This window comes from Mastacembelus armatus, chromosome 3, assembly GCF_900324485.2.
Source record: "Mastacembelus armatus chromosome 3, fMasArm1.2, whole genome shotgun sequence".
NCBI classification, from domain to species: Eukaryota; Metazoa; Chordata; class Actinopteri; order Synbranchiformes; family Mastacembelidae; genus Mastacembelus; species Mastacembelus armatus.
The window spans coordinates 2,099,697-2,118,898 of NC_046635.1; the positions used below are offsets into that span (position 1 = coordinate 2,099,697).

A 19,202-nucleotide genomic window follows, 5' to 3' on the forward strand; every position below is an offset into this window, starting at 1 on the left:
TGATTAGTCTCAGTTATAACTGAGAAAAGATTAGGAAACTGAAAAAGACACAATACCTCATCTTGTCACGTTAAAATGTCATGTCCAAACTTTTCCTGTTTGACTGAGGTGGAATTTTCCCTTTCTCCAGCTGCCAGGCACCCACGCAGATCTATGACAGATATTGCTCTCAAATATCACTGTTCATTTTTGCCACTCTAAAATGGCTGGATAGTTTTCTTGGATGATTTGTTCTTTGTTCTTCGTAGACCATCTTATGATTGTTGTTTTTTATGCTTGCTGTTTATTATTATCTATCTAATAAACGGTAATATTAAGATACAATGAAATAAGATGAAGCTCATTTAGTCTTGCAGAGAACTCAATTACTAAGTAAGAAATAAAAAAAGTAAGCCAGTAACAGTTCAGTTCATATTAATTAGTCATCTTCCATTGGCTAAGAGCCTGAGGGCAGTGGGGATGAAGGATCTTCTGTATTGTTCAGTACTGCAGCACAGTGAGGTGAGTGCTTCACTGCAGCTGCTTCTTTGCTCCATGACAATGTTTTGCTGGGGATTATCAGCATATTCCAGGATGGCCAACTCTACAGGCATGGTGAAAACCCATTTATGTTGCTTTGGAAAAGAACTATACACTTTAAGTTGAACTACATATCAGAAAACATTACAATCAACAAACCCTTGAAGCTTACTGGGATGAGCACTCCGGAGAGAAGCAGACTGTCACTGACATCTGCCAGACAAAAGATTGGCCAAAACGGAAACGTCCATGAAATACTCTCAGGGTTTTTTGCATTCACCCCTTTCCAGACGTTAATAGGTCTATTTAACAGGAAACAATAACACGCAGTGAAAAGGAGTGGCTGAATGGCGCAACTGTGGACCTCTCCAAATATGGAACCTTCAAGTCGATAGGCTGCTTGTTCAAACTAGATGCACAAGTTCTTTTGAAATACATGTAGATCTCTTACATTTGCATATGTGCTGGTGTGAAAACAGACATACAGCCTATATCATGTTCACAGTAATGATACTACTGTATGTCATTTACAGTATTTCAGGAAAGAGGGTACTTAAAGGGACAAATATTAATAATTAATCATGTAAATGTTGATTCCATCATTCTTTTTGTCATGTGTGAGGTAACTCTTTTTTTATTAATTAAAAACACTGGCTTTTATGGTCATAAAAATAATCTTATAGGTGTAATGCTGATAGGTACTAGGTTTTAGTCTGATGTACTGTAGGCTATATGACACACTCACACTCACTCCTATGAGCAATTTGGAATCATCAATCAACCTGACATACATGTTTTTGGACTGTGGGAGGAAACTCCACACAGAAAGGTCCCTCATGGGTTTCAAACCAGGAACCTTCTTGATGTGAAACAACAGTAATAACCACTAATCCACCATGCTGCCCACACCCAAAAACAGCAAGCCATTAAACCAAAGTGTGGGCTTAATAGCCCATACAAAGGTTAAATGTTGAATTCTGGATACTGTGGAAGAGTAAAGATACTATATACTGAGATTTCATTTCACATAGTCCTAGTACAATAAAACAGAGTTTACCAGTATATAAATATATATAATGAAATGAATGAATTTTTACAAATGTGAGAGTGTATTTCTATATAGTTTTTAAAATATCTATATGAAATATATATTTGCATCACATTAACATAGAATAATTTCTTTAATTTAATAATAACGTGAGAGAAAGCGCGAAGAAGTGCGAAGAAGGGACCGGAAGAGCTGGTCTCACATTGATGACGTACTGACGACGCAGCCGTCGACACGGTGTGTTAGCGGTTAGCAGTTAGCAGTTAGCAGTAAGCAGTAAACACTTCTTGTCTTTCAACACAGACGGATCTCACAGCAGAAATAAGGTCAGTGGTTGCGCTTCGTGTGTGCGTTTTACTGGGCTTACGAGTAAGTTAGATGTCCGACTACCAGAGTCGCTGCGCCACCCGGTGAGTTTACAGGCTAAGCTAACGTTGAGCTAGCACCAGTTAGCATCACAAGTTTAACAACACTGTAAGTTTTATACTATTTTGTGGGGCAAGAGCTTTTTGTTCCGCGGTCCTGAGACACGACCACGTTAACATTTCCTGGCTGTTCGCTTGGTAAACCAGGTTTGACATTATTTTAATAAGTAAATGGCTTTTTAAACCGGAGCGTCACATTAATGTTTTAGTTAACGCTAATCATGTGAAACCAACAACACGAGGCACCAACTCGGACTAGAGGTTGATACGAGTAAAGGAGCTTATGTGTTATAAGTTAATGAAGATAAAACGCCCCCAGTTGTAAAGTGGCATAAAGTTATCAGGTGAGTGCTATGTAGTAGTGGTAGCAACGCTTACAAACTTTCATAAATGATTAACCGCAAATGTTTGACAGCTTGTACGCAGAATGTTGTTTTCCATCTAGTACAAACTTTACTAGTGAAACTGTGAGTTGCTGCTGCTGCTTCTTTTTATTTTTTCAGACTTTTCATTAATTCTGCTTCCTCCAGTCCAAACACTAAAATAATATTCCAGCCTCTCCACTTCCAATAATGATTTTAAATTAAATTATTGAATCCTTGTTTCAATTCTCCATATATTTTTATGCATAATAAACAGTCTGCTGAGACATTCATCTTGATCCTGACAAAACTACATGAAAATAGTGGGTACAGTTATGAAAAACAGCACATACAGTCACAAAACACAACAGCAAAAGAGACAATGCAATATTTCACGAACACAACAGCAAATGAGAGAACATGACATTTCACTCACATCAAAAGAAAAAACACACTTCACAAACACAATGGCAAAAGAGAAAATGACATTTCACAAAACACAACGGCAAATGTATGTATTTTAAGCTATGTAGTAGTGGTAGCAACATTTAAACTTTTAAAACCTAACTTTTAAAAATGATTACTCGCACGTTTGACAGCCTGCACACAGAATGTTGTTTTCCATATAGTACACAAACTTTACTAGTCAGACTGAGTTGCTGCTGCTGCTTCTTTATTATTTTTTTTATAATTTGGTAACCAGCATTCAGAGCATTACTACCTCCTGCTGCTTGGAGTGTGAGAGTCTTTTCATTAATTCTGCTTCCTGCAGTCCAATAACTAAAATAATATTCCAGTAGCCCCACTTCCAATCTTCGTCTTTTCCTTTCGGCTGCTCCCTTCAGGCGTTGCCACAGCGAATCATCTGCCTCCATTTAACCCTATCCTCTGTATCCTCCTCACCCACACCAACTATCCTCATGTCCTCCTTCACTACATCCAAGAACCTCCTCTTTGGTCTTCCTCTAGGCCTCCTTCCTGGCAGCTCTAACCTCAGCATCCTTTTACCAATGTATTCACTGTCCCTCCTCTGAACATGTCCAAACCATCTCAGTCTGGCTTCCCTGGCCTTTTCTCCAAAACATCTAACATGAGCTGTCCCTCTGATGTCCTCATTCCTGATCCTATCCATCCTCGTCACTCCCAGAGAGAACCTCAACATCTTCAGCTCTGCTACCTCCAGCTCTGCCTCCTGTCTTTGTCTCAGTGCCACTCTCTAAACCAGACAACTTTGCTGGTCTCACCACTGTCTTGTCCACCTTTCCTTTCATTCTTGCTGACACTCTTTTGTCACACATCACACCTGACACTTTCCCCCACCCGTTCCAACCTGCTTGCACACGTCTCTTCACTTCTTTTCCACACTCTCCGTTGCTCTGGACTGTTGACCCTAGGTACTTAAAATCCTCCACCTTCTTCACCTCTACTCTCTGTAACCTCACCGTTCTACTTGAGTCCCTCTCATTCACACACATGTACTCTGTTTTACTGCAGCTCAGCTTCATTCCACTCCTTTCCAGAGCAAACCTCCACTCCTCTAGATTTTCCTCCACCTGCTCCCTGCTCTCACTACAGATGACAATGTCATCGGCAAACATCATGGTCCACAGGGATTCCTGTCTAACCTCATCTGTCAGCCTGTCCATCACCACAGCAAACAAGAAGGGGCTCAAAGCCGATCCTTGGTGCAGTCCCACCTCCACCTTGAACTCTTCTGTCACCCCTACAGCACACCTCACCACTCTTACAGCTCTCATACATGTCCTGCACCACTCGAACATACTTCTGTCACTCCAGACTTCCTCATACAAAACCACGGCTCCTCTCTCGGAACCCTGTCATACGCTTTTTCCAAATTTACAAAGACACAATGCAGCTCCTTCTGGCCTTCTCTGTACTTCTCCATCAGCATTCTCAAAGCAAATACTGAATCACCTCATCCATCTCCCTCCAGAATTTCTCCTTCTCTTCTAACTCACATCCTACCTGTGGGGCATAACCACTGACAACATTCAACATCACACCTTCAACTTACAGCTTCAGACTCATCACCCCTTTTGACACTCTCTTCACCTCCAGAACATTCCTAGCAAAAGTAGCCCCACTTCCAATAATGATTTTAAATTAAATTCTTGAATCCTTGTTTCAATTCTTCATATATTTTTAAGCATAATAACTGATGAGACATTCATCTTGGTCTTGACCAAACTACATGAAAATATTGGGTACAGTTATGAAAAACAGTACATGCAGTTAGATCAACAGTGGTATGGTTTAAAAAAAAAGTACACTCTTGAGTACCTATTTTATTAGCACTTTATCTACTTGAGTAATTGTAATTATAAGGTAACAATACTTCTACTATATCCATGTACTCTACCCATATCTGTGGTGGCCCTGAAATGCAAAACATTTCACGAAACACAACAGCAAAAGAGAGAACACATTTCACAAACAGTAACCGAGAGAACATGACATTGCACAACAAAAGAAAAAATGCACTTCACAAACACAATGGCAAAAGAGAAAACGACATTCCACAAAACAGAACACACCATGTTTCACAAAACACAACAGCAAAACAAAACATTTCACAATACAGCAACACTTTCCACAACCACAACAGCAAAAGAGAAAACTTTTCACAACCACAAGTGAAAACACAACAGCAAATGAAAAAACACCATGACATTTCACAAAACACAACAGCAAAAGAGACAATGCAACATTTCACAAACGAAACAGCAAACGAGAGGACACTTCACGAACACAGCAAAACAGAAAACACCATGTTTCACAAAACACAACAGCAAAACATAACATTTTACAATACAGCAACACTTTCCACAACCACAACAGCAAAAGAGAAAACTTTTCACAACCACAAGTGAAAACACAACAGCAAAAGAGACAATGCAACATTTCACAAACGAAACAGCAAACGAGAGGACATTTCACGAATGCAGCAAAACAGCAAACATCATGTTTCACAAAACACAACAGCAAAACAAAACATTTCACAATACAGCAACATTTTCTACAACCACAACAGCAAAAGAGAAAACACAACAGCAAAACAGCAAACACCATGTTTCACAAAACACAACAGCCAAAGATACAACGCAACATTTAACGCAAACGAGAGGACATTTCACAAACACAGTAAAACAGAAAAAACCACGTTTCACAAAACACAACAGCAAAACAGAAAACATTTCACAATACAGCAACACTTTCTACAAACACAACGGCAAAAGAGAAAACACCATGACATTTCATGGTTTTCATTTAAAAGAGCAAGAGAAAACATTTCACAAAACACAGGACCAAAACTACTTTATAATTAAAATAATGTATGGAGAATTGAAACAAGAAGGCAAGAATTTACTTTAAAATCATTATTGGAAGTGCAGAGGAGGTTGGCTGGAATATTATTGGTTTTTGGACTGGAGGAAGCAGAATTAATGGAAAGACTAAACCACACACTCCACAGCATTTCACAAAACACAACGGCAAAAGAGAAAACACATTTCACAAAACGGCAACGGCAAAAGAGAAAACATGATATTCCATGAAACACAACAGCAAGAAACAATGCAGCATTTCACAAACACAACAGAACATGACATTTCACAAATTCAACAGCGAAACAGAAAACCCCATGTTTCACAAAACCCAATAGCAAAGAAGAAAACATATTTCAGAAACACAACAGTCAGAGAACGCATTTCACAAAACAGAACAGCGAAACAGAAAACATTTCACAATACAGCAACAACACATTTTGCACAAATGGCAGAGAAAACACATTTTACCACCACAGGGGAAAACATGCCATTCCACAAAACACAACAGCAAAAGAGACAACGCAACATTTCACAAACACAACAACAAAACATTTCACAATACAGTAACACATGTTGCACAAATGGCAAAAGAGAAAAAACATTTTACAACCACAAGGGAAAGCGTGTCCTTCTACAAAACACAGCAGCAAAACAGAAAACATTTCACAATACAGCAACACATCTTGCAAACACAACGGGCAAAAGAGAAAACATATTTCACAACCACAAGAGAAAACATGCCATCCACAAAACGCAACAGCAAATTAAAAAAAAAAAAACATGACTTGTCACAAAACACAGCAAAAGAGAACATTTCACTAAGCATAACAGCAAAAGCGATAACGCAGCATTTCACAAACACATCGAAACAGAAAACATGACACAATATTTCACAAAATACAATTGCAAAAGATCCAACAAGGATTAGATCAAAAAGAGTAAGTAAAAGAGTCATGATGCTGTTTCATTGTGACCCAAAAGCATTGACACCATCTCTTGGTATTGAGAATTGATATTAAATTTTGTCTGGTTTTTCTCAGATGTCATCATTGTGTGGCACCAGAAATGGTTTCAAAGATGCAGGTCAAGAAACCACAAAGAAACAGGCAAGCATTACCGCACTGAACTGTAGTTTATGGAGTTTCAACATTTACAACACATTTAATTCTGGGGTTTGACTGAGCCACTCAAGCATAGTCACTCCAGTACTGTCTTTGCTGTATGCTTGAAGTTATTGTTGTGCTGAAAGGTGAACTATGATCTAAGTCTCAACTTGTAAATAAGAGTTCTAAATAACGTTCTTTTATCTTGAACACTTTCAAAAATTTCTAACATGGTTTTACTTTATTTCTAATAAGTGTAGATTGATGGGCAAAAATTGCATCCACATAAAATTCAATTTACAACACTAAGTGTACAAAAAAAAAAAGAACTTGTCTGAATATTTTCTGAAGCCACTGCACATTTAAGCCTGTTGGTTTTATTCATTTGTGTACTTACACTGATTTTATATAAAGAGTTCAACTACAGTGATGATACTGTGTATGTTCTAGGAGACGGAGCACCCTCGTGTACTCATTCCTGAGTTATGTCGACTCTTCTACCAGTTGGGCTGGGTAACAGGGACTGGCGGAGGGATCAGTATGAGACTAGGGTATGTTTTCAGATTCATTGAACATTGTGAACAGGGCAGCAAACATATCAGGGGAACACTGGGTCAGTTGTCTTGGGTCCTGGATCAAGGGGAGACCCACTGATTTTTGAATAATTTGTCAAGAAGACATATTTGTGAAAATTTTATGTAGGAGCCTACAAGTTGTGGGTCACATAAAAACATTTTTATCTTCCTAACTTTCCCTGAGAAACAAATTTACTTTCCTTTCCTATAATGCAAAAAATGCTTGGTCTGTCACACTACACTCATGTCAAAATTTGACATGTGCCTGTGCCTCCACATCTTGAGTAAACTTTAAACATGGCAGGTCACCAAAAAACAAAAATATGAAAGTCACAGCAGAGATGCAAGAGACTGGTTAAATGAGGGGCTAACACAATGTGTCCTGACAGAAACATCTGAGTGTGAGGATGGTTTGCTACAAGGACAGTTTTGGGCCTGACATTTGGAGTTCAACACTACACATGCTGCACAAATGGCAGCCCTAAGACACTGCAACTAATGGAATTGTTTGGATGTGTTTGGTGCAGTAATATTAAATATGAAGCTAGCCATTAGTACAAGTTTCATTCATTCATCACTTGCCTATTATGTTCAACAACTATTTATGAATTTGGGCAGTAAGGTGTTAAATTAGTTGACCCATCTTCATTTATATCATTTGCAAATTTTGGGCGATAACGCCAAATGCTCTTAACTCTTGCTGTGAATGTTGCTCTGCACATTTATTTTAACATTTATACTCTGAAAAGTTCTTTGAGGCTGATGTGAGATCAGTTACATCACTTTTGACAACGTGTGCAAATCGAGGGTGAAGACATAAGGCCACGGTTTTGCTATAATGAAACGGGATTCAAACAGAAAGTTTTGACAGGTTATTACCAGCGTCTTTGAACTGTGTTCTTCTGGATGGCAGCTACATGGAACCTACCCCCCATTAGCACATCACTGCTTGAAATGGGGATGGCAACACAGAAACTTGATGAAACCTCACATGAAACCAAATAAGATTTACAGACTGCACCATGTATGCTAATATTTTATTCAGATATAAGAACATTGTACCCCTAAACTCCACTACTGAACTGTAGCTGTGCAGACTATTCTTTAAAGGAACAATGTTTTGTTGAAAGAAAAACATTTTCTGTTGAACTTTTGTACGTTCTGTCAAAAATTGGGAAACATTTGTAGGCTAGTCTGCAGCCCCACCAAAGCTGAGGCAATATGGTTTACTAAATTAGGTCCTTTCACATTTATCATTGCGGTGGCTGCTTATGTTTGTTTATAAATTGCCACTTCATTTGTTCAGCTGAGGAACCTAAGAGCTGCTCTACTTAATCCAGATAAAGGAAATAGATGAAAATATGAAGCAATCTGAAAAGCTTTCAAATTTGCATTTGAAAGTTTTTTGTTTTTTTTTTCCAGTTGCCAGTGTTTAAGAAATGACTCAAAAAACCTTGCACTCAAAATAAGTGGTTGCTCTTTTATATGTGGTATGTTTGTTGATTTTTTTTTTTTTTTAATCTCTAGATTTAATGTATAATTTTTAAGGGGTTGACTCTGCCAGTCAGATTAAGACTGTAAATTTGTTTTTCTTTACGTCTCATTTCAGGCGTTATTTATTTTTCATTTGGTTTCTTTGGCCAAGGCCATAGAATGTAAAATTTTCCAAATATAACTCTGAAGTGTGTTAAGGAAATGCAGTCTTATTACAAATAGGTATGAGTGATAGAAATATTTACATTGCATGTTTGGAATTCAAGGAAGCAATAAACTGTGATACATAAATGCAGTTTCAGGTAAATGGTCAACTTTAACACCAACTGAAAGGTACTTGCACTGATTCATTTATTTGAGATTTTGTTTATTATACCTAACCGGAAAATCTTCAGAGGTTTTTTCACATGTTGCAGTAGCCACAGAGGTTCAACCTGGTATACATGAAAATACTGCAAAAAAAAAAAAACTTGGTGCAGTCCAGGTCCAGTGTTTCTGTATCTGATGTGTTGGGCCATGAGGCTCCATTATGTTCAAGAAATACTTTATTGTCCTTCTTGGTATTTATACATGTCATGTTGTGTGTTAATTAACGTTTAGGGAGGAAATCTACATTGCACCATCAGGTGTCCAGAAAGAAAGAATAGAGGTAAGCAAGTTCTAACACATGACTGAGCATTCAGCCAAGTGTCGGTGTAGTATGTTTTAAACAGTACCTTTTGTAATGTTTGCATTATTTAGCCAGATGACATGTTTGTCTGTGACATGGAGGAGAGGGATATCAGCTGTCCACCAGCCTGGAAAAAGTTAAAGAAAAGCCAGTGTACACCACTTTTCATGAATGCCTATACTATGAGAGGTGAGTCACTCCATAAAACAAAGATGGCTGTGGCAGTGTTTTGAATACAATTGTGTGTGTGAAGAGAAATACTATTTAAAACCATAAAAGACAAAAATATTTTGCATTTTTTGTTTAACAAACTACATTTTAAACAACTTTTTCATGAACAATTTTTTGTTTCCAACTGATATATTGTGATTTTTTTATACTACATAAAAGCCTTCCACAAATTAAATATTGCAGTTTAAATGAAGTCCTTAACTGAGAACTCTTGTTCTTGTACGGTAAATGGCTTTTCTACACTCAAGTGCGCTCAAAGTGCTTTTACACTATTTGTCTGTTCACCCATTTGCTCACACAATCACTTACACACTCACTGAACCCCAGTCTGCGCCTGGTGTCTGTCTTGCACAAGGACACTTCAGCCCGTGGACCAGCGAAGCCAAGGATCGAACCACCAACATTGGTTCATGGTCGACCTGCTCTATCTCCTGAGCCACGGCCGCCCTAACACATCCTGTTTATCCTGGAGTGAAAGTTTGTTCATTTCACATCCTTCACATGTGGTGAAACCTTTAAAACTAGAACCTGCAACTAGCACAATTTAAATTGTAGGCTACAAAATAATTTCAGTGACCATTATGTCTGATCGTCTTGAGGGCTTCTGTGTTTCCTCTGGCCTTCGTAGAATTCCCATTAGAAAAAGACAACATCAGTAAAACAAAATCTGCTTTTCTTTTGTTAAAATACAGGGGCACAGGCGGTTATACACACACACTCCAAGGCTGCTGTCATGGTAACGTTGCTGTATCCTGGCAAAGAATTCAGGATAACGCACCAGGAGATGATCAAGGGGATTCGTAAGGGCACCTCCTGCACTAACTATCGGTATGCAGTCAAACAGCAAGTATTGTGAAGTCCAAAGCTTTTCCTAGCATTTTCATTTCTCACTCAACTGGAGGTTTGGAAAGTCTTGATTATGGGACTGAACTGGCTCTTGTTATTGAAACGTTTAGCTCAGACCAAGTTCACTTACTATCAGTCTGACAATAGAAATTTTGAGCATTGGGGCAGCTACCAACCAACATGTTTAGCTCATTGTCTTCATTAGAGTTAATTTACATAGCAAAGCGACTTATGTGTATATTTATATTTTGTTGAGTGGTTACTAGCATTAGATGGCATTCTTGACTCAACTAAATATAATGTTGAAAAAGAAAAAAAACGCTTATGTTCACACTAAACAACTCCTAGTGTAACACAAGTGAAAATGCTACTCAAAAGAAAGAGCTATACTGCAGATTTCAAGCTGCTGGTAAAGTCTGTAGGTGAAAAAGTTTGGAGTGACTGTTGGGATTCACATAACTTGAGAGAATATGTAGTCCAGAAAATACGGTACATCAAGTCAACCATGTGAAGAATGCAATTTCATTATAGTCTGAGGTCATTTAAATCACATGACAATGTAAACTGCTCTTTCTTGGTCACTTCCTCGACATAAATTTGACCTGTCTTACCTATCTTCTACATAACGTGGGTCCACTACCATGAAAATGAACAATGATTTTTTTTTTTTTCACCCATTTCTCTACTGTTGTTTTATTCATTTTCTGTTTTCAGCAATAAACCTCTAAATACTCAATGTACTCTAGCTGTGCTGCATCAAAGAACAGAACGAAACCATTAGCATGTTTAAAGGTGTGACTATTGTTTTTACCCTCAATGTAGCTGAATAAATGGGGGAAATGTTGGCAAGCTTGGACATAAAATAGAGAAAAGAGGAAAACTCTCACATTTGAGTCTAAAAGTTTTTGGTATTTTAACTTGATAAATTACTTGATATGTGTCTCTACTAAACTTGATTTGTAGTCACTGCACTGCTCTGCTTTGATTGCTTCACATTTAGAAACACTGCTGTGCCAGTCTTTGAGAATATGCATTCAGTACCTGTATCTGACAGTCCTTTGAATTGAAAAGTTAATGCTTCAAATAGTGATCAACTCTGGAAGCCATTTGTCTTTCTGTGTGCAGGTATGATGACACCCTGATTGTGCCTATTGTTGATAACACACCAGAAGAGAAGGACTTGAAAGACCGGATGGCATGGGCAATGGAGGAGTACCCAGATTCATGTGCAGTCCTCGTCCGCCGACATGGTGTCTACGTCTGGGGCGAATCCTGGGAAAAAGCTAAGACCATGTGAGGATTACCCCTCAGCAATCCTAACCACTATATATAACTAAAGAGATAGTGTATTTCTGGTCAGGTTATATTAAACAAAGAAAATTTATTTAACATTTGACACTGTATTTTTCTCCTCCAATGCTCAAATCCGGTTACGTTTTTTTTTTTTTTTGTAGGTGTGAATGTTATGACTACCTGTTTGACATCGCTGTCCAGATGAAGCAGTGTGGACTGGACCCTTCAGCCCCGCCAAAGGAAGAAAACTGGCTAGTTTAAACATTATTTACCTTTCAAAGCTGTCAGTGCAAAGCTATATGGGAGAACTTGTGATTGAGCAGCTGTGAAATCAACATCCTTAGGTTCAAATGCTTTTTTTTATTTGAGTTCGTACTGGACTCAAGTTGTTCCTGTCCAGGCGTGAACATGTGCAAATCAAATGATCTGCAATGGTGACTAACTACTTTTGCTATAGTCAATAAAAAACAGAGAATGAAAATCAGTGAAGTTTTCTCAGGTTTTCCTTTATAAATTTCCAAACTAAATATAAAGTTTGAAAAGTGCCTGATAGCGTTCAGTCTCAGAAGCTAAGCAGGGCTGTGTCTGGGAGACCAACTTGGAAGACCAGGGGCCACTAGCCTCAGCCACTGAGGTTGCGTCAGGAAGGGTGTCCGGCTTTAAAACTCACGCCAAATCGATCAAATGTGCAGACAAATATATCAGCTAAGGTGACAACGAATGGGAGAGGCCAAAAGAAGGAAAAACAAACAAAACATGAATCAGTTAATGAAGTTTCAAATTTTCCATAAGCTGTAAGTCATTTAGAAGCAGTATTTCAGTTTCAAACAGATGTAATGAACATATACAGTTTACCTGCAATTTGCTGTGGTCACCTTGTCAAACACCTTCCAGTGAAAAGTAGTCTATGTTGTGTAAAAGGACCCTTGCTGTGCCTGCAGACATCCTTTCATTCCCACATCACCATTCCAGCACAGGAAAGTGCATTTGGTGTAGGTCTAACACTGCCCACACTTACTCTCTCTGGAAAGCCAGAATTATTGTTTTTTTAACAAGCCGCTTCTACTGTCACAATCCTATTGTTTCCATCACTGTACTCACTCAAAACAGAGCCCTGTCAAATAAGCCAGCAGGCGTTTTTTTTATTATTGTAAAACCAAGAACTATAAAACAAAACAACAGAACTATCTGTTCTTTCATGCTTTGCTAATACTCCCAAGATCCCCCATTGTTCTGATAGTATCGTTGGCGGAAGACATTGAACTCTAGCCCATAACATAAACATGGTGTGTTGTGAAGTTCACAATTTGAGACTTTCAGTGAATGTCTGAAGTATTGAATAGACAAAAAAAATCAGTTCTTAGCTTTTTGTGTAGTTTTGCAGTTCAGTGATGTTTTCTATAGAAAGCAAACGGACTATGACATTAAAAATGACTGGTTACTATTCTGCAGAAGGAATGCCCCCAAGAGTGCTACATTATAAATTATACTAGACTGGTAAGACTTTAGATTGCTGCCTGCAACTCACAGCATGTGTAAAGTTAAGCATGTATTTTTGTAATAAGTAAATCTGCTTGTTCAATGTAGACACAGGATTCATATCATATTTGGGCTGTAATTTAAAGTGATATTTCTTCCTGGTCATTATAGAGCAAGTAAGATCTTATGGCCTTGACTTTGGAACCGTAATTTTTTAAACTTAACATGTTAAGGGAACTTGTTGTTCAAAAAGACATTTTTTTTCATTTGTAAATTTTTTATTTCCAATTATAAGTATAATACATGTCCATAGCTTATTGTAGCTTATTGTCTTTATCTGTCTTCCTTCACCTTTTTCCTTCTTTTATGGCTCTTTGACTGGCTCAAAGAAGCAGAAATGCAAATACAAAGATGATAACTGCTTGAATATGACGTGAACTCACCGAACCACCAAAATACGTCAGGTCCCTAAAAACATATGTCATCGCTAAAATTACAAGATGTCAGTAAAAATGCAACATCACATATTTTTTTTTTAAGCGATGAATGTTAAATATCTCATGTCACTAAACTTGATTTACATTAAAATGCATGTCTGGTTCCTGCTCCAGGATCAATCAGCCTTTGGCTATTGATCTCTCAGGTTAACAATACAAAGTCTCTTTTCTAGATAATTTATTTTGGCATCATAAAATTAAAAATGTATACACAGTATGTTTTTTTTTTTAAAAACACATCAGTTACTGTGCAGGGCATCTCATAAGTATTACAGAAAATGTTGTTTTCCTCAGATTTCCCAATCAGTTGAAGGTTGTATAATAGTTCAAGTAATGGAATGGCACCTCTCAACCCATAAATTTGATTCAAGTTGTATTAAGTGTTTGGCACATATGTCTCAGGAGAAAAGGAACATTCATTGCTGCACCATATTTTTATGATATTGATTAAAGTGTAAATGTGTTTATGATTTTTAGCTTCACTAAAAGCTTTGTGACAGACCAAATGGTGATATAAATTAAAATTATTGACGTTGAGACACAAGTACTGTAAGCTTTTGTGTGTCAACTGCTCAGCACACATCCACGCACAAAACACTTGAACTTCACTATTGTGCATGCATTTTTACATGCGTATACCATGTCTGTCTGTTCTTACATGGCATTTCGCACCATTATTCAAGACAGTGGCAGACAATATAAAAAGCAGTATACGATATGACACTAAAGCATAAATCTTATATGGAATCGTATAATCCTTTGTGCAGTGAGTCAACTAGATGCATAAAGGTTTAATGTTAAATTTTGACAACAAAGTGATGTAACAAGAAGGATCACAAAATAAAATCTACAAAGGAGCAAAGTGAGTAGTTACCACATCTGTGTGAATGGCCAAGACTCAAGGCTACCCGCTTTAAGACATACCTCCCTTTATTCTTCCAAAGCTGTGTTTTTCTAAAATGTTGCTAAATACGTGCATCAAATGCTGAGACATTCAGTTTAACTGGAAACTGACTGGAGTTTAAGAGAGAATTCTCAGTCACTTCATTACAATCAGCTGTCTACATGCCAATATCTAGTGGGCTCACAAAGAACCACAAACTCAGGTTCTGTTGGAGCCTTCACACCAAATTTTAGCAGTTTCACGCCGTGTTTGCTTTCACAAATTTTAAAATAATCACCGTAAATCCAGTAGTAACAGTATTTACACTAAGGCTGGATACACAGACAATTTCCAAATCTTTCCCAATTTTAAAAACATGTGAGACCATAGACATACGGGCAGCTTCAACTGATTTTATAATGCTCCAAATGTGTGTGAGCAGCCTAAGCCTCGTTCTTATGATCATTATACGTCTGTGTAGATTCTCAGTTGTCCTGGGAAAGTTATCTAGAGGTTGAGTCATGGCAACTGGACTTTCAGTTCTTTAAAGGTGAAACGTTTCACCACCCATCCAAGTGGCTTCATCAGTCTGAGAGAGGCTGGACAGGAACCCCCAAATATATCCATGATCATTATATATCCTCATATAAAACCAAAAGCAGTCAGTGACCAGCAAACATGGTCTGAAATAAGTGGCTACTTGCTCAGGCCAAAATGGCAAATAAACAGCTTTAGTTTAACTTGATCTAAAAAAAAAAGCTGTAGATAAAGACCCAGATACTGGCTGGCGTCCTCCTCCTCTTGGCACAGCCAATCAAATGGGCCAATCTAATTTCACATACACATTAAAACACATTAACAGTTCAAATAAAGAGCCATCCAAAACCCAGGCACTCCAAACAGAACCAGAACACAGTAAAATACAACACTATAAGGCCTGGGCCCTGACAAGTTCCATCAAATTCAGCAGGTTTTCTTCCTAACTTGCTGAATGTTCACCACAGGGAAAAAGTAAATGTATTAACCTTGATGCAGCATTCACAAACACACTGCAGTCACTGATGACTAATAATATAAACATCTTGAGTCCTGATGGATGCTCCTGTTTTTAAGTAAAATCATAGATTTTCTTTTGTGGGTAGCTACAGGATCAGCAAATGTATTTCCATTAAAAATCACTTTATACCAAAGTAAACATGTTAAAAACAAAGACGTTATTTACACAATAATAAATTGTCACTGTCAGAAACTGAAAAAAGGGAGCGAATCAACTTCTTCTATTCACCAGGTTAAAATATTAAAATGAGGATCTTAGACCTAGTATTGTTGGGTAAAGGTTGAACTGAGCATTGAGACTAATGCCTCCCATTCACTGAGCTACCCATATAAACTAACAAACTAACTGCTGGCCAAATAAGCACATAATTGGCTGTATTTGATGTTGTTGTTGTTGTTGTAACTATGCAAACAAATGGGTTCTCTTCCCACAGTTTCGACTGCTAGAGGTCTCTGGCTACAAAAATGAATCTTCTACTTACTTTTCTTATGTCCTCTGAAAACAGTAATGGTTTAATGCTTGCCAAATTCCAGTGCGAATCAGACTCCCCAGCAAATTTATCAGACCAACAGCAGCACTTTGCTCCGAGCCCTCTTCTTCCCTTAATCCTTTTTTCAGTCTCACTTTGTTTTCTTGCCTGCTCTGACTTTGCTGATAGAGATGAGACGTACTTCAATCCACTTCCCTAGAAAGCCACAGTTTAAGGAATAAGACATCAGCAGTCTTTACTTCTGTCATTCAAACTCTAAATCCTCAGATTGGTAAGAGCCATGGTGCCCGTCACGTTTTAGGGTCAGGTGGAAGAAGTCGTTCAGTGAGAAGTGTATTCATTTTTTTGTTCTTGTGTTTATAAATTCAGCTATTTAACAAAGTAAATGTGAAGCCAGTAAAAAACATCAGTGCTTAATCTAGAGGAATAGGTATGTATCATTAAAGTCAAAGGAGTTTATCCTCTTGGGCCATTCAGGGGCATCCTCTCACATCCTTCTTGTTCCGTACACATGTAGTCAGGACTGCAGTCACAAATGTGACTCGTGTGTCTGTGAGTAGCCCTACAGGCATTTTACATATTTCAGTGATACATGCAAATCTTAAGTCTTTATTTTAGTCCTAAACCCTGAATATTTTAATTATTTACTCTACCTGAAAGCAAACTTACAAATATATTTAAACATTGATAGCTAATCCTCAAATACTGATGCTGGAAAGCATTATATATTTAAAAATACCACTACAGGTGCCGTTTTGAATAATTATAATAATGAAATAATTATAATTTTTGTCTAAACTGATGTACCTTATGAAAAATAAGAGAAAAAACAATGGCCATCATACAAGAACCAAAATTAAGCTACAGATCCAACACCACCACACAACATAATACCATGTCTTCTGCCTGCTTCTGGCACAAAACTGCAGTAAAGAAAATAAAATTTCAGAACATAACATGGACCTCTCTTCTGAACAAGCATGCTGGAAAGGGCTTCTCATTGGCAACAAGAACCAGAATGATGATCTGAAAGAAGTTGAAATGCTGAGAATGCTATCTAGCACTAGAGGGAACAACAGGCATCTGTTGATAACTCTCTCTCAGTGGGTCTGACACTATATGAAACCTGTCTCATAGACACATAGTGAACAGATCTATGTTAATAATAATTAATTTGAGTCCTTTGAGTAAAAAAAACAAAAACAAACATTTGCATGTTCCACACAAAAAGGCACCAGACAGCTGCAGTGTCCCAACTTGAGGCCTTCCTGCTATGTGACACACTATTTGGCTGCATCCTTTCTGCCTGAACTGCCATTTCACAATGAGGTATTAGCTTTATTAACCACGTATATTGTATGAACCCTGGGATTCCTCGTCCTCGATCGTTTAGCTTCCTGGGAATGTGCGTCAGTCTCCCAGTTGGAGCTTGAGGTTCTGTCATGCAAAGTACTTTTTGCCAAATCAAATTTAAATGGATTGGAGGGATGACAACCATTCCCAGTCAATGGATTTGCAAGGGACTTAGTTCCTTCTTGGCACACTTCCCTGCTTCAAGAAGCAGCCACAAGACAGGGTGCCTATACAGCTGCTGCCACACATCTCAGCTATCACAGCTGCTTCATATTCTTGCAGTGTATTTCATACATAACATGATTGGTGGAGCATTGGCAGACCTGCTTTTAATCTCGTTACTTCCACATCTGGATTAAATTAACTGCGAGCCAAGTAGATGCTGGAACATACATTGTTTTATTTTGTTATCAAAGCACAACCTTGTTTATCTGACATCTGAGGAATGGAGGTAGTTTTCCCTGGCGAAGTGATTGGACAACTGCATTATTACATTAGTCCTTTCTTTGAACCTCAAATGTAAAGTGGCAATCATGGAGAAGAGCTACAGTGCAAGTGATTCCTTAAATAGTCTGAAGACAGCCAGTATCGTCCGGTTGTGCACAACTGGTATTTTTGGGTTTGAGCAGGTCAACTCACAACTGTCCTGCAGCACAACATGACAGAAATATGTTAGCCCAGCTTAGCTGTCACATTCAGATCCCATGTGCATGTAGCTGTGCTCTTTTTCTCCTCACTGCAACCTCTTGGTTCTTTTTAAATGTAGCTGCTGGAGATGCCTTACAAATGGTTGGATGGGAACATGATTATTTTTTGATGCCCTCTGTCAGTGCTTGTTGTGGCTAATTGATGTTTATGGAACAGTTTCAAATATGTGGTGATTTAGTTTACCACTGAGTATTTAAATTAATTTAAGCAAATACATTTAAAAACCACTGAGGCCAGTTCTGTAAATCGTCCAAAATCTTATCTTTTGGTAATAAATATACTCATTCAACAAAAATAAAAAATCTTCCATCTATTATCTAGATCTGCTTATTCCTATTAAGGGTCACAGGGATCTGCTGGAACCTATCCCAGCTCTCTTTGGGCGAAAGGCAGGGGCTACTGAGAAAATGATTTAGCACTAGTGATTTAATTAGGCACATAAATAAGTTGATATAGAACTGACCTGTCCTGTTTGCAGAGACGCATCAAGAAGTAAATGTAGACAGTCAGCTGTAAACAGTCACACGTCTTTGTTTACAGCACAACAGAAACAGAGACAGCAGATGTTTCAGTGTTGTGTCTTCATCATCCTATCCCTGGTGTAGCTAATGAAAATACTTGGGTAACAGTTTCACAATAGATATGTTGAAGTCAGTCAAGGTGAACATGGTGCCAGTCTAAAACAGTGTGGGGCTCTGTATCATATTATATTTATCTTTCACATATTTCATTTTATAAAGACTTTTGTGCTGCTTTTTACTGTAATAGAATTCATGTACATGCATGTCCAACAAGTGTCACATATAGGTTATGAGATTTATA

The 19,202-nt window shown here is 37.9% G+C and overlaps 1 protein-coding gene across 1 annotated transcript; it reads left to right on the forward strand.

Annotated features, from left to right (window-relative positions):
• The first annotated feature begins 1,759 nt into the window (after window positions 1–1,759).
• Window positions 1,760–14,433, forward strand: apip (APAF1 interacting protein). The gene is made up of 8 exons (XM_026319941.1): window positions 1,760–1,893; window positions 6,742–6,807; window positions 7,255–7,355; window positions 9,474–9,522; window positions 9,615–9,732; window positions 10,467–10,602; window positions 11,746–11,913; window positions 12,075–14,433. The coding sequence occupies exons 2-8, from the start codon at window positions 6,742–6,744 to the stop codon at window positions 12,172–12,174; spliced, it is 738 nt and encodes a 245-aa protein (XP_026175726.1). The 5' UTR covers window positions 1,760–1,893; the 3' UTR covers window positions 12,175–14,433.
• Window positions 14,434–19,202: the final 4,769 nt, after the last annotated feature.